Consider the following 23,411-nt stretch of genomic DNA (forward strand, 5'->3'; position numbering starts at 1 on the left):
ATATTTTGTATGAAGTTGCTTAACTATCAATTCATATCAGTGTGACAAATATTTCAAAACTACGAAAATTGAAAATTTTGTTTTTTGTCCTCTCTATCACTTTAGCAAAATCATTGAAAATAAAAAGTTAAAATGAAAGATGACACTGGCTAATACTAGACTAGATGTGTTGGTTCTTTTCTTGTCACTTTCAGAAGTTTGACTGACAGACAAAAGCACGGACAGACTTTTTTATACCATCTTGTATTCAGACTTAGATTAGTTTTGCTGTGATTTAAGATTAGATTTTATATAAAAAATCAATTTTAATTAGTGTTTTTCTGGCATCTGAATTCTTTTAACATTTCCTTAAGATCCATAGTGTCAAAAAAATAACTTTATTTCATTACTTAATTATGTGCATGTTCATCTGACAATCTTACAAATCAGTAACCTTTAGGTTGTAGAATTAAATAACTAAAATTTATAAATTTTTCTTTTCTATTGATCAATTACACACATGTCAAAGAGAAACCTTTTTTTTTATTGATATATAGGTTCAAGCACTGTATACAACACACCCCAAAGCAAATTACACAAAATGTACTAGTATTAACAATTGAACAATATTTTAATTGCTGAATTTGATATACTTGTATGTTCATGTAGGTTCAATAAAATTACAAAAGTACCTTACAATCTTTTAAGTGATTATTAACCCCCTACTGATGATGTTGAAGGGGACTTAAGGTTTGCATTCTGTCTGTCTGTCCTTCAGTCCATTTAGGATTTCTTTCCCTTTTCTTTAGTAAATTGTTTGATGAATTTTGTGGCAGGTTTGTTTGTTTTTCTGTATAAACTTTAGTTTTCTGAATGCTATAAAAAAAAAATTATATAAAGTTAACTCCTTTTATTAGAAAATAATAAATTTTTTATACGACCCAATCAATTTTTCACAAATTAAGTTAAGAGGAAGGTGTCATGGAAAAAAACTATGTGAATTGAGTTTGTATCCTTCATTGAACTTTTGATGTCGTCCCTTACATTGTGTAGAAATAAATTGTTGACATTTTATAGATAAGTTGCAAGTCTATATATGAGTTTGTGACAAATGATAGAAAGTATTTGGAACTATTAATTATATTTGCTTATAATTTGAAAAATAGATGCACATTGTGTTACATCATATCTAATTTAAGAAAACTATATTAATCAATATCTAATTTTAGAAAACTATATTAATCAATATCTAATTTTAGAAAACTATATTAATCAAGTCTAATGTTAGAGTGCTTTCAACTCTTTTTTTCATCATGCTTAAAGATATTGATTGATAATTGGTGTATAGTTTTGGCATGACAAGTTTATTAAAAGATCAAGTTCTAATATTTGTTTCTTTCTGATAATTTTGTGCAGAGTTAAGATTCTTGGACTTGGAAAATTCTCTCATATAATCAGTATATAAGGAATTTTGAACCAGAAGGGGACTATGCATTGCAATGAAATACTCTCAGAATGCTTTTTAGCTCACCTGGCCTCACCCCGCCAAACAACCAAGATGGCCGCCACCGCTAAAAATAGAACACAGGGGTAAAATGCAGTTTTTGGCTTATAACTCAAAAACCAAAGCATTTAGAGCAAATCTGACATGGTGTAAAAATGTTTATCAGGTCAAGATCTATCTGCCCTGAAATTTTCAGATGAATCGGTCAATCGGTTGTTGGGTTGCTGCCCCTGAATTGGTAATTTTGAAGAAATTTTGCTGTTTTTGGTTATTATCTTGAATATTATTATAGTTAGAGATAAACTGTAAACAGCAATAATGTTCAGCAAAGTAAGATCTACAAATAAGTCAACATGACCAAAATGGTCAGTTGACCCATTTAGGAGTTATTGCCCTTTATAGTCAATTTTTAACCATTTTTCGTAAATTAAAGTAATCTTTTACAAAAATCTTCTCCTCTGAAACTGCTTGGCCAAATTAATCCAAACTTGGCCACAATCATCTTTGGGGTATCTAGTTTAAAAAATGTGTGGCGTGACCTGGTCAACCAACCAAGATGGCCGCCACGGCTAAAAATAGAACATAGGGGTAAAATGCAGTTTTTGGCTTATAACTCAAAAACCAAAGCATTTAGAGCAAATCTGACATGGGGTAAAAATGTTTATCAGGTCAAGATCTATCTGCCCTGAAATTTTCAGATGAATCGGTCAATCGGTTGTTGGGTTGCTGCCCCTGAATTGGTAATTTTGAAGAAATTTTGCTGTTTTTTGTTATTATCTTGAATATTATTATAGTTAGAGATAAACTCTAAACAGCAATAATGTTCAGCAAAGTAAGATCTACAAATAAGTCAACATGACCAAAATGGTCAGTTGACCCATTTAGGAGTTATTGCCCTTTATAGTCAATTTTTAACCATTTTTCGTAAATTAAAGTAATCTTTTACAAAAATCTTCTCCTCTGAAACTACTTGGCCAAATTAATCCAAACTTGGCCACAATTATCTTTGGGGTATCTAGTTTAAAAAATGTGTGACGTGACCTGGTCAACCAACCAAGATGGCCGCCACCGCTAAAAATAGAACATAGGGGTAAAATGCAGTTTTTGGCTTATAACTCAAAAACCAAAGCATTTAGAGCAAATCTGACATGGGGTAAAAATGTTTATCAGGTCAAGATCTATCTGCCCTGAAATTTTCAGATGAATCGGTCAATCGGTTGTTGGGTTGCTGCCCCTGAATTGGTAATTTTGAAGAAATTTTGCTGTTTTTGGTTATTATCTTGAATATTATTATAGTTAGAGATAAACTGTAAACAGCAATAATGTTCAGCAAAGTAAGATCTACAAATAAGTCAACATGACCAAAATGGTCAGTTGACCCATTTAGGAGTTATTGCCCTTTATAGTCAATTTTTAACCATTTTTCGTAAATTAAAGTAATCTTTTACAAAAATCTTCTCCTCTGAAACTACTTGGCCAAATTAATCCAAACTTGGCCACAATCATCTTTGGGGTATCTAGTTTAAAAAATGTGTGGCGTGACCTGGTCAACCAACCAAGATGGACGCCACTGCTAAAAATAGAACATAGGGGTAAAATGCAGTTTTTGGCTTATAACTCAAAAACCAAAGCATTTTGAGGAAATCTGATATGGGATATAAATGTTTATCAGGTCAAAATCTATCTGCCCTAAAATTTTCAGATGAATCGGTCAATCGGTTGTTGGGTTGCTGCCCCTGAATTGGTAATTTTGAGGAAATTTTGCTGTTTTTGGTTATTATCTTGAATATTATTATAGATAGAGATAAATTGTAAACAGCAATAATGTTCAGCAAAGTAAGATCTACAAATAAGTCAACATGACCAAAATGGTCAGTTGACCTCTTTAGGAGTTATTGCCCTTTATAGTCAATATTTAACCATTTTTCATAAATCTAAGTAATCTTTTACAAAATCTCCACTGAAACTACTAGGCCACAATCATCTTTGGGGTATCTAGTTTGAAAAATGTGTCCGATGACCTGGCCAATCAACCAAGATGGCCGCCACGGCTAAAAATAGAACATAGGGGTAAAATGCAGTTTTTTAGCTCGCCTGGCCCAAAGGGCCAAGTGAGCTTTTCCCATCACTTTGCGTCCGGCGTCCGTCGTCGTCCGTCGTCCGTCGTCCGTCGTCGTTGTTAACTTTTACAAAAATCTTCTCCTCTGAAACTACTGGGCCAAATTGAACCAAACTTGGCCACAATCATCATTGGGGTATCTAGTTTAAAAAATGTGTGGCGTGACCCGGTCAACCAACCAAGATGGCCGCCACGGCTAAAAATAGAACATAGGGGTAAAATGCAGTTTTTGGCTTATAACTCAAAAACCAAAGCATTTAGAGGAAATCTGACATGGGGTAAAAATGTTTATCAGGTCAAGATCTATCTGCCCTGAAATTTTCAGACGAATCAGACAATCCGTTGTTGGGTTGCTGCCCCTGAATTAGTAATTTTGAGGAAATTTTGCTGTTTTTGGTTATTATCTTGAATATTATTATAGATAGAGATAAACTGAAAACAGCAATTATGTTCAGCAAAGTAAGATTTACAAATAAGTCAACATGACCGAAATGGTCAGTTGACCCCTTTAGGAGTTATTGCCCTTTATAGTCAATTTTTAACCATTTTTCGTAAATCTTAGTTATCTTTTACAAAAATCTTCTCCTCTGAAACTACTTGGCCAAATTAATCCAACCTTGGCCACAATCATCTTTGGGGTATCTAGTTTAAAAAATGTGTGGCGTGACCCGGTCAACCAACCAAGATAGCCGCCACGGCTAAAAATAGAACATAGGGGTAAAATGCAATTTTTGGCTTATAACTCAAAAACCAAAGCATTTAGAGGAAATCTGACATGGGGTAAAAATGTTTATCAGGTCAAGATCTATCTGCCCTGAAATTTTCAGACGAATCAGACAATCCGTTGTTGGGTTGCTGCCCCTGAATTTGTAATTTTGAGGAAATTTTGCTGTTTTTGGTTATTATCTTGAATATTATTATAGATAGAGATAAACTGTAAACAGCAATTATGTTCAGCAAAGTAAGATTTACAAATAAGTCAACATGACCGAAATGGTCAGTTGACCCCTTTAGGAGTTATTGCCCTTTATAGTCAATTTTTAACCATTTTTCGTAAATCTTAGTTATCTTTTACAAAAATCTTCTCCTCTGAAACTACTTGGCCAAATTAATCCAACCTTGGCCACAATCATCTTTGGGGTATCTAGTTTAAAAAATGTGTGGCGTGACCCAGTCAACCAACCAAGATGGCCGCCACGGCTAAAAATAGAACATAGGGGTAAAATGCAATTTTTGGCTTATAACTCAAAAACCAAAGCATTTAGTGGAAATCTGACGGGGTAATAATGTTTAACAGGTCAAGATCTATCTGCCCTGAAATTTTCAGACGAATCGGACAACTCGTTGTTGGGTTGCTGCCCCTGAATTAGTAATTTTGAGGAAATTTTGCTGTTTTTGGTTATTATCTTGAATATTATTATAGATAGAGTTAAACTGTAAACAGCAATTATGTTCAGCAAAGTAAGATTTACAAATAAGTCAACATGACCGAAATGGTCAGTTGACCCCTTTAGGAGTTATTGCCCTTTATAGTCAATTTTTAACCATTTTTCGTAAATCTTAGTTATCTTTTACAAAAATCTTCTCCTCTGAAACTACTTGGCCAAATTAATCCAACCTTGGCCACAATCATCTTTGGGGTATCTAGTTTAAAAAATGTGTGGCGTGACCCGGTCAACCAACCAAGATGGCCGCCACGGCTAAAAATAGAATATGGGGGTAAAATGCAGTTTTTGGCTTATAACTCAAAAAACAAAGCAATTAGAGCAAATCTGAAAATGGTCAATTGACCCACTAAGGAGTAATTGTCCTTTATAGTCAATTTTTAACAATTTTCATAAAATTTGTAAATTTTTATTAACATTTTCCACTGAAACTACTGGGCCAAGTTCATTATAGATAGAGATAATTGTAAGCAGCAAGACTGTTTAGTAAAGTAAGATTTACAAACACATCACCATCACCAAAACACAATTTTGTCATGAATCCGTCTGCTTCCTTTGTTTAATATTCACATAGACCAAGGTGAGCGACACAGGCTCTTTAGAGCCTCTAGTTTGTTATTATCTTGAATATTATTATAGATAGAGATAAACTGTAAAGGGAAACAATGTACAGCAAAGTAACACCTAAAAATAAGTCAGCATGACCTAAATGGTCAATTGACCCCATAAGGAGTTATTGCCCTTTATAGTCAATTTTTAACAATTTTCATAAAATTTGTAAATTTTAACTAACATTTTCCACTGAAGCTTTTAGGCCAAGTTCAATATAGATAGAATGATTGTAAGCAGCAATAATGTTCAGTAAAGTAAGATATACAAACACATCACCATCACCAAAACACAATTTTGTCATGAATTCAAATGCGTCCTTTGTTTAATATTCACATAGACCAAGGTGAGCGACACAGGCTCTTTGGAGCCTCTAGTTGCTTATAACTATGAAACCAAAGCATCTAGAGCAAATCTGACAAGAAGTTAAATTGTTAATCAAGTCAATATCTATCTGCCCTGAATTTTTCAGATGAATTGGACAACTGGTTGTTGGGTTGCTGCCCTCCAATTGGTAATTTTAAAGAAATTTTGCCGTTTTTGGTTTTCTTGAATACTATTATAGATAGCGATAAACTGTAAACAGCAATAATGTTCAGCAAAGTAAGATCTACAAATAAGTCAACATGACCTAAATGGTCAATTGACCCCTTAAGGAGTTATTGCCCTTTATAGTCAATTTTTAACAATTTTCATTAATTCGGTAAATTTATGTAAATTTTTACCAAATATAGTTCTCTGTTACTAATGGGCAAAGTTCATGATAGATATAATTGTAAGAAGCAAAATCGTTCAGTAAAGTAAGAACTTCAAACACATCACCATCACCAAAATACAATTTTGTCATGAATCCATTTGTGTCCTTTGTTTAATATGCACATAGACCAAGGTGAGCGACACAGGCTCTTTAGAGCCTCTAGTTATTATTGATTTGGGGATGGTCAGGGGCAATAGCCATTAACCAGATTTCCAAAGAAAAATTGGTTATCAGTTAGGGGATTTATGGGGAGCAGGTTGGCAGTTTTAGCCCAAAGGGCCAAGTGAGCTTTAAGCATCACTTTGCGTCCAGCGTCCAGCGTCCAGCGTCCGTCGTCTGTCGTCGTCATCCGGCGTTAGCTTTTACAAAAATCTTCTCCTCTGAAACTGCTGGGCCAAAATAATCCAACCTTGGCCACAATCATCTTTGGGGTATCTAGTTTAAAAAATGTGTGGCGTGACCCGGTCAACCAACCAAGATAGCCGCCACGGCTAAAAATAGAACATAGGGGTAAAATGCAATTTTTGGCTTATAACTCAAAAACCAAAGCATTTAGAGGAAATCTGACATGGGGTAAAAATGTTTATCAGGTCAAGATCTATCTGCCCTGAAATTTTCAGACGAATCAGACAATCCGTTGTTGGGTTGCTGCCCCTGAATTTGTAATTTTGAGGAAATTTTGCTGTTTTTGGTTATTATCTTGAATATTATTATAGATAGAGATAAACTGTAAACAGCAATTATGTTCAGCAAAGTAAGATTTACAAATAAGTCAACATGACCGAAATGGTCAGTTGACCCCTTTAGGAGTTATTGCCCTTTATAGTCAATTTTTAACCATTTTTCGTAAATCTTAGTTATCTTTTACAAAAATCTTCTCCTCTGAAACTACTTGGCCAAATTAATCCAACCTTGGCCACAATCATCTTTGGGGTATCTAGTTTAAAAAATGTGTGGCGTGACCCAGTCAACCAACCAAGATGGCCGCCACGGCTAAAAATAGAACATAGGGGTAAAATGCAATTTTTGGCTTATAACTCAAAAACCAAAGCATTTAGTGGAAATCTGACGGGGTAATAATGTTTATCAGGTCAAGATCTATCTGCCCTGAAATTTTCAGACGAATCGGACAACTCGTTGTTGGGTTGCTGCCCCTGAATTAGTAATTTTGAGGAAATTTTGCTGTTTTTGGTTATTATCTTGAATATTATTATAGATAGAGTTAAACTGTAAACAGCAATTATGTTCAGCAAAGTAAGATTTACAAATAAGTCAACATGACCGAAATGGTCAGTTGACCCCTTTAGGAGTTATTGCCCTTTATAGTCAATTTTTAACCATTTTTCGTAAATCTTAGTTATCTTTTACAAAAATCTTCTCCTCTGAAACTACTTGGCCAAATTAATCCAACCTTGGCCACAATCATCTTTGGGGTATCTAGTTTAAAAAATGTGTGGCGTGACCCGGTCAACCAACCAAGATGGCCGCCACGGCTAAAAATAGAATATGGGGGTAAAATGCAGTTTTTGGCTTATAACTCAAAAAACAAAGCAATTAGAGCAAATCTGAAAATGGTCAATTGACCCACTAAGGAGTAATTGTCCTTTATAGTCAATTTTTAACAATTTTCATAAAATTTGTAAATTTTTATTAACATTTTCCACTGAAACTACTGGGCCAAGTTCATTATAGATAGAGATAATTGTAAGCAGCAAGACTGTTTAGTAAAGTAAGATTTACAAACACATCACCATCACCAAAACACAATTTTGTCATGAATCCGTCTGCTTCCTTTGTTTAATATTCACATAGACCAAGGTGAGCGACACAGGCTCTTTAGAGCCTCTAGTTTGTTATTATCTTGAATATTATTATAGATAGAGATAAACTGTAAAGGGAAACAATGTACAGCAAAGTAACACCTAAAAATAAGTCAGCATGACCTAAATGGTCAATTGACCCCATAAGGAGTTATTGCCCTTTATAGTCAATTTTTAACAATTTTCATAAAATTTGTAAATTTTAACTAACATTTTCCACTGAAGCTTTTAGGCCAAGTTCAATATAGATAGAATGATTGTAAGCAGCAATAATGTTCAGTAAAGTAAGATATACAAACACATCACCATCACCAAAACACAATTTTGTCATGAATTCAAATGCGTCCTTTGTTTAATATTCACATAGACCAAGGTGAGCGACACAGGCTCTTTGGAGCCTCTAGTTGCTTATAACTATGAAACCAAAGCATCTAGAGCAAATCTGACAAGAAGTTAAATTGTTAATCAAGTCAATATCTATCTGCCCTGAATTTTTCAGATGAATTGGACAACTGGTTGTTGGGTTGCTGCCCTCCAATTGGTAATTTTAAAGAAATTTTGCCGTTTTTGGTTTTCTTGAATACTATTATAGATAGCGATAAACTGTAAACAGCAATAATGTTCAGCAAAGTAAGATCTACAAATAAGTCAACATGACCTAAATGGTCAATTGACCCCTTAAGGAGTTATTGCCCTTTATAGTCAATTTTTAACAATTTTCATTAATTCGGTAAATTTATGTAAATTTTTACCAAATATAGTTCTCTGTTACTAATGGGCAAAGTTCATGATAGATATAATTGTAAGAAGCAAAATCGTTCAGTAAAGTAAGAACTTCAAACACATCACCATCACCAAAATACAATTTTGTCATGAATCCATTTGTGTCCTTTGTTTAATATGCACATAGACCAAGGTGAGCGACACAGGCTCTTTAGAGCCTCTAGTTATTATTGATTTGGGGATGGTCAGGGGCAATAGCCATTAACCAGATTTCCAAAGAAAAATTGGTTATCAGTTAGGGGATTTATGGGGAGCAGGTTGGCAGTTTTAGCCCAAAGGGCCAAGTGAGCTTTAAGCATCACTTTGCGTCCAGCGTCCAGCGTCCGTCGTCTGTCGTCGTCATCCGGCGTTAGCTTTTACAAAAATCTTCTCCTCTGAAACTGCTGGGCCAAAATAATCCAAACTTGGCCACAATCATCATTGGGGTATCTTGTTTAAAAAATGGGTGGCGTGACCCCGCCAAACAACCAAGATGGCCGCCACAGCTAAAAATAGAACATAGGGTTTTTGGCTTATAACTCAAAAACCAAAGCATTTAGAGCAAATCTGACACGGGGGTAAAATTGTTTATCAGGTTAAGATCCATCTGCCTTGAAATTTTTAGATGAATCGGACAACCCATTGTTAGGTTGCTGCCCCTGAATTGGTAATTTAAAGGAAATTTTGTCTGTTTTCCCTTATTATCTTGAAAATTATTATAGATAGAAATAAACTGTAAACAGCAGTAATGTTCAGCAAAGTAAGATCTACAAATAAGTCACATGATCAAAATGGTCAGTTGACCCCTTGAGGAGTTATTGCCCTTAATAGTCATTTTTTACCAATTTTAGTAAATATTTTAATCTTACAAAAATCTTCTCCTCTGAAACAACTGAGCCAAATTAAACCAAAATTGGCCACAATCATCATTGGGGTATCTTGTTTAAAAAATGTGTGGCCTGACCCCGCCAACCAACCAAGATGGCCGCCACAGCTAAAAATAGAACATAGGGGTAAAATGCAGATTTTGGCTTATAACTCAAAAACCAAAGCATTTAGAACAAATCTGACACGGGGGTAAAATTGTTTATCAGGTCAAAATCCATCTGCTCTGAAATTTTCAGATGAATCGGACAACCTGTTGTTGGGTTGCTGCTCCTGAATTGGTAATTTTAAGGAAATTTTGTCCGTTTTTCACTTTTTATCTTGAAAACTATTATAGATAGAGATAAACTGTAAACAGCAATAATGTTCAGCAAAATAAGATTTACAAATAAGTCAACATGACCAAAATGGTCAGTTGACCCCTTAAGGAGTAATTGCCCTTAATAGTCATTTTTTACCAATTTTTTGTAAATTTTGTAATCTTTTACAAAAATCTTCTCCTCTGAAACTACTGGGCCAAATTAAACCAAACTTGGCCACAATCATAATGGGGTATCTAGTTTAAAAAATGTGTGGTGTCACCCCGCCAACCAACCAAGATGGCCGCCACAGCTAAAAATAGAACATAGGGGTAAAATGTTGTTTTTGGCGTATAACTCAAAAAACAAAGCATTTAGAGCAAATCTGAGGTGGTGAAATTGTTTATCAGGTCAAGATCTATCTGCCCTGAAATTTTCAGATGAATCGGACAACCTGTTGTTGGGTTGCTGCCCCTGATTTGGTAATTTTTAGGAAATTTTCCTGTTTTTGGTTATTTTCTTGAATAATATTATAGATAGAGATAAACTGTAAACAGCAATAATGTTCAGCAAAATAAGATTCACAAATAAGTCAGCATGACCGAAATGGTCAGTTGACCCTTTTAGGAGTTATTGCCCTTTATAGTAAATTTTTAACCTTTTTTCATAAACTTTTGTAGATTTTCAGATAATATTTTCCACTGTAATTACTGGGCCAAGTTCACAAGTTCAATATAGATAGAGATAATTGTTGCAACAAGAATGTTCAGAGAAGTAAAATCTACAAACACATCACCCTCATCAAAACACAATTTTGTTATGAATTTATCTGTGTCCATTGTTTAATATGCACATAAACCAAGGTGAGGGACACAGGCTCTTGAGAGCCTCTAGTTTATTTTTGTGAAGTTGCAGACCTTTCAATAGTGAAAAGTGATACTTAGACTTTTGTCCCTGCTATATTAGTTGATAACCCTTTGACAAAATTTGTTCAAATTTAAATATGTTGTTTCCCTGGTCTAAATGAACATGGTGAAGGTGCAATAAATTGATAATGCCTTGATGAGATATTGTTTATTCATATGGTTAAATTTTACTATTTGATTTCAGAATAAGATCCTTACAAGATGAATTAAATGTCCTTAAACAGAGGTTAAAAAAAGAACAAGAAGATGCAACACGGTAAGGATTTTGATGAATAAACAATTTAGGTAAGAACTAAACAAATTCTTTAGCACTGCTCTTTTTAAGTTTTTTTTTACTACTTACTTTATTTATTCAAAAAATCTTTTGTATATCTTTGTCATAAAATCTTAATTTGTATATAATATGGTAACTGGAATTATGCTGTGAATTATGAATGTACCCTCAACTGACATATGCACTGTTTATTTGATATCATTTTTAATTTTATTTTTAGTGATGTTAAAGAGTTGAAAAATGAAAAACAGCTAGCTATAGACCATTACACACAACAAGTCCAGAGTAGAGACAATGAAATTCAGAGGTACTTCTAGCTTGTAAACGTTTTGTTAGATTGCACATTCCTAGACAAATAGCATACATTCCCTTTTGTTTCATGCAAACATTACCCTGATGAGGACTGTTCAATAAAACCTACATGCATGGAATTCAGGAAAGGTACATTGGTTTGGTTTATATCAAATACTCTTTTGTACAATAAAATCTTAAACTAAATCTTAAATTGTCTCTATAGGTGCATGGTTATCCCATTTCCATACCTGTCAACCTGTGATGATGAAAATGCAGGCCATGACCTGCATTGAAGAATCAAATCTCAGGTCATAACGTGTACAAACTTTTTTGAGCAGAATTTCAATATTAATGGTACATTTTCTTAAAATTTAAATAAAAAAAAAGATACCTAAACATCAATGCATGTTCACTTGGTAAAGTATTATTTTTTTTTTATTGCACTTTTAAAGATTTTTTTTTATAAATTTGAGTATCCTGTTTGCTTTTTAAGATTGTGAAACACTACAATATAAAATGTAATTTTAGAAATTTTGACATTATTGGCTTTGTAGCATTTAAATACAACTTCTGATAGTTAATAAGAAAATTAGACTATAGTAAAATATAGTAATACATTTAAAGGAAGTATAAATGTAAAATATAATTTTCAACTATTTTTTTAAAATTGTATAAAGGTATAAAAATAATAATAACTTATTTTTCAATATGTATTTGAATTTTATATTTTCATTATTAAATATTTGTCACCTATAAAACGTAAATATAAGGAATAATTTTGAATACTGACAAATAAGGGGAAGTAAATCTTGGTTGAAATATTTTTGTAAACGAATAGAGCAATTTATTTACGACCTAAAGCTAAGGTAATTGGTATTAATTAACAGTGTGTGTTGACACCATAGCTGTCAAGTGAAGCCATGCACTTAATGGGTCACTTAATTTGACAGTTTACATAGCTAGATAAACTTTCTGTTCATGGAAGAATTACGAATTTGCCGGTATTTCAATTGAATATTGCTTATGAAATCAATCTCAAGGCTAACAAATACGTGAAAAATCGGGTCATTTTCGGAATTCCCGCGTTATATCAATGACCCGGCGGGTGATCAGGGTGATCCCTCAGAATAGTGAAAATCTCGGGTCACACCTGCAGAATACGGGTCAGCAATGACAGCTATGCATTTCAAAGTGGTTTTCTGTGGTTCAAAATATGTTAAAAGGGAACAGGTCCTAGTCACACATTTATAAACACAATAGGAGTTAATTTATTAGGATGCATGCAATAATAGTGCGAATATATAAAATAAGATGATGTGGTTTCATTGCCAAACGGACAACTCTCCACAAAAGATCAAATGACATAGATGTTAACTATTGGTCATAATGTATGGCTAATGAGCAAAACCACTAGTACTGCAGTGTAAGCAATGAAAGGACCTTAATTGATAAATGCAAAACAATTCAAATGACAAAAATAACAGCCTGATGTATGCACAAAAACAAATAGAAATAAGAAAATGTTGTTTGAATGCCAATGAAACAACACTCCATTTATGTCACAATGTATAAAAGTAATTAATTATAGGTCAACAACACCGAGCCTTGACTCACACTGAACAGCAAACTAACGGGCCCCAAAATGACTAGCATAAAACATTCAAAACTGAAAAACAACTATCTAATCTAAATAAAAATGAGAAATGTTATGAACCACATTAACAAACGACAACTGCTGCACAACAAATTCCTGACAGGTGCATTATGTAACAAATACTGCAGATTTTAATGTTTTAACAGGTTTTATTTTTATTTTTTTTTATGTTTTAACTTTTACCCTAACTTGATATCACAGGCACTTGTTTCTGTCAATATGGGGTTAACTATCAATACCAGTATAAAAAAAACACAAGGTAGCTAACGGGAATTTTCAATGGTACGCACTGAAACCCGGACCGGACCGGACCGGACCGGACTCCGGACCCGGACTTGGGTATGAAACCCGGACCCGGACCCGGACTGGTCGCCGGACCCGGACTGAATGCCGGACCCGGACTGAATGCCGGACCCGGACTGTGGGTTTTTTACCACTTTCAGAAATATTTTTTTAAGATTTATACTGTCATATAATAAGTAATAGTATAGTTTTAAAAAATCCACATTCCGAGCGCAAAATTGACCAAAAAGATTAAAGTAAAGTAAGGAAGAGATAAAATAATTCCCTTGTCGTTATTGTTTTATGGAAATTAATAAAATCTTTTTATTATCAATGAAAGCAAATTAAATTTTTATTCAAAGGAAGAGTGAAGCGCAACAGTTTGAAACATTCGAGGATTATATTTCTTTGTTTGTTTTCTTCTTCTAGACATAAAGGGAAAAATAGAATTCCTGCTTTTCTAAATAATGCGCCCGTGTGTTTATATTTCTCTAAGAAACAGTATAAATAAATTTTGAGTTATTACGACTTGTTTGTCTTATGACTTCTATAAATGATATATGACGGTTATTTTCTCCCTCTTCATAAACATTTATCGAAATTAACGAATTTAGCCTTAACTTGTGCTTTACATGCAATTGGACAAGAAATTCTATCTTTCTTGTTTTGGCAGTCTTAATTAATCACTTTTAATATTAGTTCACTTTCATGAGAACATTAATTAAGCGTTGTTATGTCACTGTGTAATGAAAGTCTCGTGTTTTATTGGGTGTTTGACATTTACGCCGATTTTTAAAAGTTTCGATCTTTCATTTGCGCCGATTGTGCACAGGTAAATTGCAGGTGAATATCACTTTCTATTCATCAATATAAACCTCTTTCGTTAGCGAGTTGTACATATCAGAATTGTCAACTAGTATCATAAGAATTCCTATGATCTCTTATTGTTCCTCCGAATGTTTATGATATCTTATTGTTCTTCCAAATTCTTATAATATCTTATTGTTCCTCATAATTCTAATGACTTTTTATTGTTCCTCCGAATTCTTATGACTTGATTTTTCCTCCGAATTCTTATGACCTCTTGCTGTTCCTCAGAAGCCTTGTGACTTTTTATTGTTCATCCGAGTTATAATAATCTCTAAGACTTATCGTTCCTACGAATTTGTATGTCTTTTAATTGATCCTCTTAATTCTTATGATCTTTTACTGTTCCTCATATTGTATTATTGACAAAGTTTTACACAGACTCGCTTTAGGGTTAATTGAAAGAAAACGAAAAAAGAAGACACAACCAGGAATTACTTACAAGATACGTTAAGGCTGTTGGTAATTCAGTGTTTAAATAACCAAAATATAAACCATGAACCTAAATTAAGTTGTTGGCCATGTACTAGCTGTGATCAGTAATTGCGAGCATTCTCATATTTGTAGTTGGTGTCGTTATGTTGTGTGGCTGTATAAGTTGTATAAGTACCCATCCAAGTATTAGTACCAACCCAAGTATACTCTGTTTTTGTAAATCTATTTATATCCATCTGATGAGTTAAAAAAAAATTCAACTGATTTTATAGTTTGTTCTTATTTTACAGCACTGCCCCAAGTTAAGGGAGGTTGTCGCCTTCAAACGAGTTAAAACTGGCAACATTTAGTATGTGTCTGTCCCAAGTGAGGAGCCTGCAATTTAGTGGTTGTCGTTTTTGGCTTTTCCTTTATTCATTTTTCTATTTCTTAAATTATTCGATAGTCATCGGAAACATCAATAAACGACATTTTAGCAGCGATCACCCATGTAATACACAATGTTGAACAGGTGAGTCCGGACTGTGACCTGACATAACCCCGGACTAGTTTGAAGTTTACTATACCTGCGTGTATTGCATTACGACGACTAACTGTATGTACACTGTTTAGTGTCGTAAAGGATATTGACGGGACCTTTGATCAAGCATGTAATACAGAAAACAATTATAAGATATTTATCCGACATTTAACGAAACAATTACATGTGCTAGCCGAGTCCGGATGGTGACCTGAAGTAACCCCGGACTAGGTGTATTCGCAAACTATAGACATCGATAGAGATATAAAACTTCACAAATTATTTGATGAAACGAACTTTATCATTTTTATTCATTCATTTTTTTTGCTTACTGCATGGATTATCGTCTGAAACATTAATAAAAGACGTTTACCCTAGAATCAACAAAATAATACTAGGCGAGTCCGGACCGTGACCTTAAATAACCCCGGACTGGGAGTATACGGATTGTATATAAATATACCAAATTATTTGTTAAATTGAAAGATTTTTTTTCCCCGTTTTGCTTTTGGCTTTTCCTTTATTCATTTTTCTATTTCTTAAATTATTCGATAGTCATCAGAAAAGTCAATAAACGACATTTTAGCAGCGATCACCCATGTAATACACAATGTTGAACAGGTGAGTCCGGACTGTGACCTGACATAACCCCGGACTAGTTTGAAGTTTACTATACCTGCGTGTATTCTTCTTCTTCTTCTTCTTCTTCCAATACAGTGCAGTCCTCTAATTGAGTATTATCGCACTATTGCCCATGCTGGGTGTGACAACAAAGGTGCAAGAAAATATTTACAGGTGCAAGTTAAAAACAGTCTGATGGTGCGATTAAGGAATACTGCATCTCAGTACCCCCTGCTTGAAAGCATCTAGTGAGGTACTGTCCACCAAAGGTTGTGGGAGGCTGTTCCATATCCTTATGCTGTCTGGGAAGAAGGAATGCCTGTAGGTTGAAGTTCTGGCATAAGGTACAAGAAATCGTGTTGTGTGTCCTCTTGCTACGGATGATGTAGAGTGTAGCTCTAGCGTTGGTATTGCTACGAGGCCATTTACTATCCTGTACATCATTACTGCTTTGCATTACGACGACTAACTGTATGTACACTGTTTAGTGTCGTAAAGGATATTGACGGGACCTTTGTCTTTGATCAAGCATGTAATACAGAAAACAATTATAAGATATTTATCCGACATTTAACGAAACAATTACATGTGCTAGCCGAGTCCGGATGGTGACCTGAAGTAACCCCGGACTAGGTGTATTCGCAAACTATAGACATCGATAGAGATATAAAACTTCACAAATTATTTGATGAAACGAACTTTATCATTTTTATTCATTCATTTTTTTGCTTACTGCATGGATTATCGTCTGAAACATTAATAAAAGACGTTTACCCGAGAATCAACAAAATAATACTAGGCGAGTCCGGACCGTGACCTTAAATAACCCCGGACTGGGAGTATACGGATTGTATATAAATATACCAAATTATTTGTTAAATTGAAAGATTTTTTTCCCCCGTTTTGCTTTTGGCTTTTCCTTTATTCATTTTTCTATTTCTTAAATTATTCGATAGTCATCGGAAAAATCAATAAACGACATTTTAGCAGCGATCACCCATGTAATACACAATGTTGAACAGGTGAGTCCGGACTGTGACCTGACATAACCCCGGACTAGTTTGAAGTTTACTATACCTGCGTGTATTGCATTACGACGACTAACTGTATGTACACTGTTTATTCTCGTTAAGTTTGTTGACTGAACATTTGATTACACATGTAATACATCGGAAATTCCATTAGAAGTAATAGCTTATAATACATAGATATACCATTTGAAATTATACCACATCTTTCTTTTTGGTTAGTGTTTATTAGCCTAGACGTTTTTTTTGTTGTTTTGTGAAAATCTTCCACCATTCAATATTCAATATTCAAATTCCTTAATCAAGTTAAAATATCCCGATCAAGCTGCATGTGATAACACATATTTTGTTGTATTGTTCAAATACGTAAATATATATTTTTTTTTTGAATTGATGGAAAATAATAAATTTTAAACGTAAACTTCACTATGCTTATCCTTCAAGAGCATACAGCCACCTTTCGGTATATATAAATATTTTTTTATTTTGTACGAGGATTACATTTTAGTAATTTCTTTACATTTGCACTGTACCTTTATTTTGTCTTGTATACTTATTGTACGAGTTTTGTCTCTGATATAGACACCCGAAACAGGTTCCTTGATATAATCGTAATTGGCAAAATGAGTGATTTTGAGTTCATTTTCATTTCAAATACCATAGATGAATATTTTAGGACAGTCAAGGAACAACCAATGAAATGCATATGCGATGTTTTTGATAAAACTCGGTCGATCGATTGTGTATGAATGCTCCAAGTGATTGTACAGTAGATTTGCAAGCGATTGTACTGTCAATAAAAATATCTGACATAGAGAAAATGAATATATTTGGAATTCTCCTTGAACAATGGCTTTGAAACTTTCAGACAGGTGAAACTATATATCAGAAAAGGTACACGTGAAAATTCTGGTAGAAACGATTGGTTTTTCGATGTTTATTTGACAGTTTTGATCGCTGATGTGAGACAGCTTTAATCGTTCTACTCGGATCTCCACCGTTCTAAGAAACACGTTTTTTTTTATTATTTAATTGGTTTATAGTTACATAGAAAATTATTAAGCTATCAAAATTTGAAGCAGAAACGTCATAAAGTAATATTAGAGTTCATCAAAGTTTCCATCAAGCAACTTGTATTTTTCACAATGTCAGATCCATGCTTGACAGTCTCCAGAATGACAAAAATATTAGAAAACCGTACAGTTCTGTTCCCACACTGTGTATACACAATTCTTAATAATATTACCACAAAACACATATCAAGTTTAATTTTTTTAAGTGTCATTTAAACCACTCTAAAGTAAAATTCCTTTACAAATGGAAAAACATGCTGAAATTTTCGTTTCCGTTCTCTAACATACACGAAGGTTTGACTTTACCAAATGTTAGGAAACTTATACACAACAAAGAGATCAAGTTCGAATGTTGGTAATGTCAATGAAACCTTTCTGGAGTTGTTATACTACGTAAAAAATTAAAAAATAAAATGATATATGATATGCAAGCGGGTACATCGTCTGTGTCCCATGGACACATTCCCCATTTACTCTGAAACATGTTATCTTCATACTGCTGCTGAGTTTCACAATTTAATATTTGTAGTAGTTTGTCGTTTGCCTATTTTGTAAACGGAACCTACAAATATTGAAGGATGGGATCCATAAACAGTTCAACGTTTTTATTGAAAAATGCCTCTACTCCATTTATAGTTGTACATCTTGCGGTAAGGATACCCTTGAAAAACATTAACTGGCACAAAAGGACTCCTGCCAACTATAGTCGTTTTTAAAATATTTTTTCCTACGTTTATGAAACAAATAAATGTCTGAGAATATAAATAAGATTATTGCTTAAATCATTTCATAGTTCAAAGTCAAACTAGCGGTGTTCCGTGTAAAAACAGTTTTCAAAATATCATTTTGGTCATAACACTTTTTACATTTGTTTATAATTCGGTCCTTCCCTAATTTACCAGCATGACTAATGGTATTATTGCCAGAGTTATTGTGAGGTGACATGACTAGGTATTCTTGCCATTTCCTATCGGACTTTTATACACAATTACGTAATGCAGGTTCATGCATTGCGGCGTCACTAATGCCCATATAAACTACTGTCACGGTATGTATCAGGTCTGGTTATACAGGTCTGATTCATTTTCATAATTATTATAGATGTAATGCATCTTGTATATTTCTGCCAAAATAAACTTCCTTCTGGAAAGTTTCAGAAACATAATAATTGTATTATATGTCTCTGAAAGATGAACAAAAAAAAAGGAAAAAATAATTTTAACTCGAAAATCCACTTTCTCCCTATAATTTATAAAAAAATTATTTCTATGGCTTTTTTTTTAAAAGTCATTTGTAAACATTGATACATATATATATATATTTTTAAAGTCATTTGTAAACATTGATACATATATAATTTTTTTTAAAGTAGTTGCACAACTGCCGTAAATTGAAGATTCAGAATCATTGCAAGTCTAACTTGCATGCTAGACTATACAAGAGTAAGAGCAAAATTTGATGATCTCATAATTAATATAATGTGTTACAGTTCTCCAAAAATTATCTTCCTTCCACTTATTAAAAAAAGAAAAGGTATTTATAAGAAAATTCATAATTTTTACCCAGTCCGGGCACAGGCACTTGTTTCTATCTATTGGAAGAACCACTATCAACGTATATTTACGACGTTGATAGTGGTTCTTCCAATGGATAGAAACAAGTGCCTGTGAGTCCGGGTCTGGCATTCAGTCCGGGTCCGGCGTTCAGTCCGGGTCCGGGTTTCATACCCAAGTCCGGGTCCGGAGTCCGGTCCGGTCCGGGTTTCAGTGCGTACCATTTTCAATGTGTTCGCTTCAGCCAATATTTTATTACTTTCCCTTGCCCCTTTCACGAATAAAAGTACACCAGTCTTTCGGTAATTGATTTATCTTTACAATGAAACAACTCTCACGTACCTTGAGAATACCCCTCAAACAGAATAACACACTTGAGATGAGAATTATTGACCTTTTTCCAGACCATTGAATTTGGAAGTACTAAACTTCCGGTTTACTTAGGAAGTTAATAAAACTGTGCAATCTGATTGGTCACATTTTTCTGGTTTCTGGTAACTAATATAAATAAACAGGTAACCAGATGAATTCGACCAATCAGATTGCTGTGTTATATTAACTTCCTAAGTAAACCGGAAGTTTAGTACTTCCAAATTCAATGGTCTGGAAAAAGGTCAATAATTCTCATCTCAAGTGTGTTATTCTGTTTGAGGGGTATTCTCAAGGTACGTGAGAGTTGTTTCATTGTAAAGATAAATCAATTACCGAAAGACTGGTGTACTTTTATTCGTGAAAGGGGCAAGGGAAAGTAATAAAATATTGGCTGAAGCGAACACATTGAAAATTCCCGTTAGCTACCTTGTGTTTTTTTTATACTGGTATTGATAGTTAACCCCATATTGACAGAAACAAGTGCCTGTGCTTGATATAGTAGTATAACATTACAACATGCAAAGACGCACTATAAAATATTATTTGAAATGGCTTAACTTGATCAAAAAGATTAACAAAACATTATGACGTTGCTAACATAAAGTGTTTTTTTTTCACAAGGTTTTAAACTGTGACATATCGGGAAAAGATGCATTTTTCAACTCATTTTATCATTCAAAACTAATTTAACTTTTAAATGATTTCATAGACCCCTCTTTTTTAAAGTGACATTCAGTTTGATTACTTATGAAGATTATTTGTACCAAATTTGTTAAATGTGATAAATATACAGCAAAAAATGACGATTTCTTCTACATTCATGAACATTTGATTAATTTTTGTTATTTCTAAATAAAATATTTCATAAATTTATAAGATACTTATATAAAAGAGAACTTATATATAGTTTAGGAAAAAACAGCTTGTGTTTATCTTTTAAAACAAAAATGTAATGCATTCCTGTCGGGAGTAAGAATACGTCCCCAAATCCCAATTTTGAGCAAATATCTGAAATTTGGACCTCATTTTACTAAAAAAATAGAAAATGAAAGTATATTTTTTATTACATATTTGATTTAAGCAGGTACAAAAATAGCCTATATATCTTAAAGGGGTAAATTCTCACCATCAGAAATAAACTGTTGGATATATAAAAAAGAAGATGTGGTATGATTGCCAATGAGACAACTGTCAACAAGAGACCAAAGATACTCTCTCCTGCAGAATAATTATAAGAGAAACAAATATTTTTTTATAACTTAAACAAAAATATATTAATGGAAACCTATATTTCATACATGCAAATATTAGAGTTATGTACCATTAATATAATCTTGAACAACTGCTATTTAGTCACAACCATTTAAAAACAAAAAAAATCTCAATCCAGAAATAGCATTCTAAGACATGTTTCACCATAATATTTAAATATTTTTTTGTCTATCTTAAGATTACATGGACAAATCAGGCAATTATCAGAAAACAATGCACAGAATGAAAAATTCTGTAGGCAACAGCAAGAAGAATTGCAAAGGTATGTCAATTGGAGATATTCAATATTGTTTTTATTTTGTTTAAAAATGAATGTTAACGGTTTATGATATTGTCTGCTCACTGAAAAATTTCCCAAATTGACTAATGAGAGCAGAGTAATAAGGGAAATTTGAGAAGGGATTTTCTGATAACTAGGGAAATATTACTTTTTAAAAGGCATTATTTGAATCTGGAATAGAATTGAATTCATGAAAATTGATAAGAAATGAATGATGAAAACTTACCCAATTTAAGTGGGTTAGCCATATATGCATGGCTAATTATGTGATTAGTTACACTTCATGCTGAAATATCATTGAAAGTAATGTGAAGTTTTTCCTTAACCATGTGTGCATCACAGATGGCTTAAAAACCTTATGTAGTTTTCTTAGTTTTCATCATACTTTTCTTGTCAATTTTCCAGAATTCTAAATGATTCAGATAAAAATAATTTCTTGTTTTAAGTATTTTGTATAGGAAGTTTTATATTTGCTAGATTAAGAATTTAAGACAAATTTGACAGGCAATAAAATAAAGAATGTGTTATAATAAGCCAGATAAATGTTGTTTTGAAACTTTTAACTTTAAAGAAACTAAGCTTTTGTATATGATTATACAAACACATTTAAAAATGAAGCAATTTAAATTAGAATTCTGTAAAATTTAAGACATCACTTTACTGTATTGATTAATTTTTTTTTGTAAATTAAAGTTTTAAGTCAGAGCTGGAAAGAAAAGAAAATACTCTACAAACAGTTGTCAAACAAAGAGATGAAGAAAGAACATTGAAGGAAGATGAAAGGAAACAGAAAGATGAAGCTTTGACAAGGTTAGACAAAATAACTAAAATTTTACATGCAAACAACATTACCATTATATAATATATTGAATAGGTCCAGATGTCAAAATATTTTTTAATATAGCACCTGAATTTTTTTCATGGACATTATATACTTCCTATAATCATTGATAATTATGCCTACACTGTAGTGGAAGAGACATTACGTGTTACCCTTTTCCATCTGTCTGTCCTTCAATCATGTCCTGAACATCCCCAAAATTGGTTTCAGTATTGTAACTTTAGTTTACATTAGCCAATGTTATTTATAGGCAATGCTTATTAATATAAAACACAGGTCAAATTCAAAATTGTGTAGGGTCATTTTACTGTTCATTACTTATGCCCCTTTCCAAACATATTTTTTTTTTCCGTTTCAGTTCTCTTACTTTAGTTTGCCTCAACCAAATGTTATAAAACTTATACACAATGTTTGTAATTACTTGAGGGGTTCGCGGGTCTAAATCATTTATATAGGATTTCTCTATATTTTTCTATAAATGAACTTTATCTTATAGTTAATAGAAAAATAAAATAAAAAAATGGGGTCACCCTTCATTTGCGCTCACAATGTTCCTTCGAAAGAAGCATACATTTTTGTAAAGGTGGTTTTTTTTTCTGTTGAAGTAATAGGAGAAATAAAGGTAATATCTAAATAAAAAAAGAAATTTATTACAGAAATCGCTCAAATTTTACAATAATTTAGTTTAAGTACAGCTTATATTGAAATTATATTAAAAAATATAGGTCACCGATGAGTTAAAAAAGATATTTCAATTTTAAAGCCAAAAAATAGTATTTTTCCACCAAAGGGAGATGATTTGGAACTTTTTCAAAGATATATACATTTTAAAAGTCATCTGGGGCCAACACGGATTGTTTGTTTTGAATGATTTTTATACCATATGATAAAGTAACAACTACAAAAGGTAACAAATAAAATTTGAAATGAAAAACAAATG

General features: G+C 33.0%; 1 protein-coding gene across 1 annotated transcript in view; it reads left to right on the forward strand.

Annotated features, from left to right (window-relative positions):
- Nucleotides 1–23,411, forward strand: part of LOC134695794 (interaptin-like) — a 67,108-nt gene that overhangs the window by 38,032 nt on the left and 5,665 nt on the right. The window contains exons 6-9 of the mRNA XM_063557203.1: nucleotides 11,290–11,361; nucleotides 11,600–11,686; nucleotides 21,529–21,612; nucleotides 22,324–22,440. Coding sequence (XP_063413273.1) covers nucleotides 11,290–11,361; nucleotides 11,600–11,686; nucleotides 21,529–21,612; nucleotides 22,324–22,440 — 360 coding nt within the window. The remainder of the gene's footprint in view (nucleotides 1–11,289; nucleotides 11,362–11,599; nucleotides 11,687–21,528; nucleotides 21,613–22,323; nucleotides 22,441–23,411) is intronic.

Source organism: Mytilus trossulus, chromosome 14 (assembly GCF_036588685.1).
Source record: "Mytilus trossulus isolate FHL-02 chromosome 14, PNRI_Mtr1.1.1.hap1, whole genome shotgun sequence".
Taxonomy (NCBI): Eukaryota; Metazoa; Mollusca; class Bivalvia; order Mytilida; family Mytilidae; genus Mytilus; species Mytilus trossulus.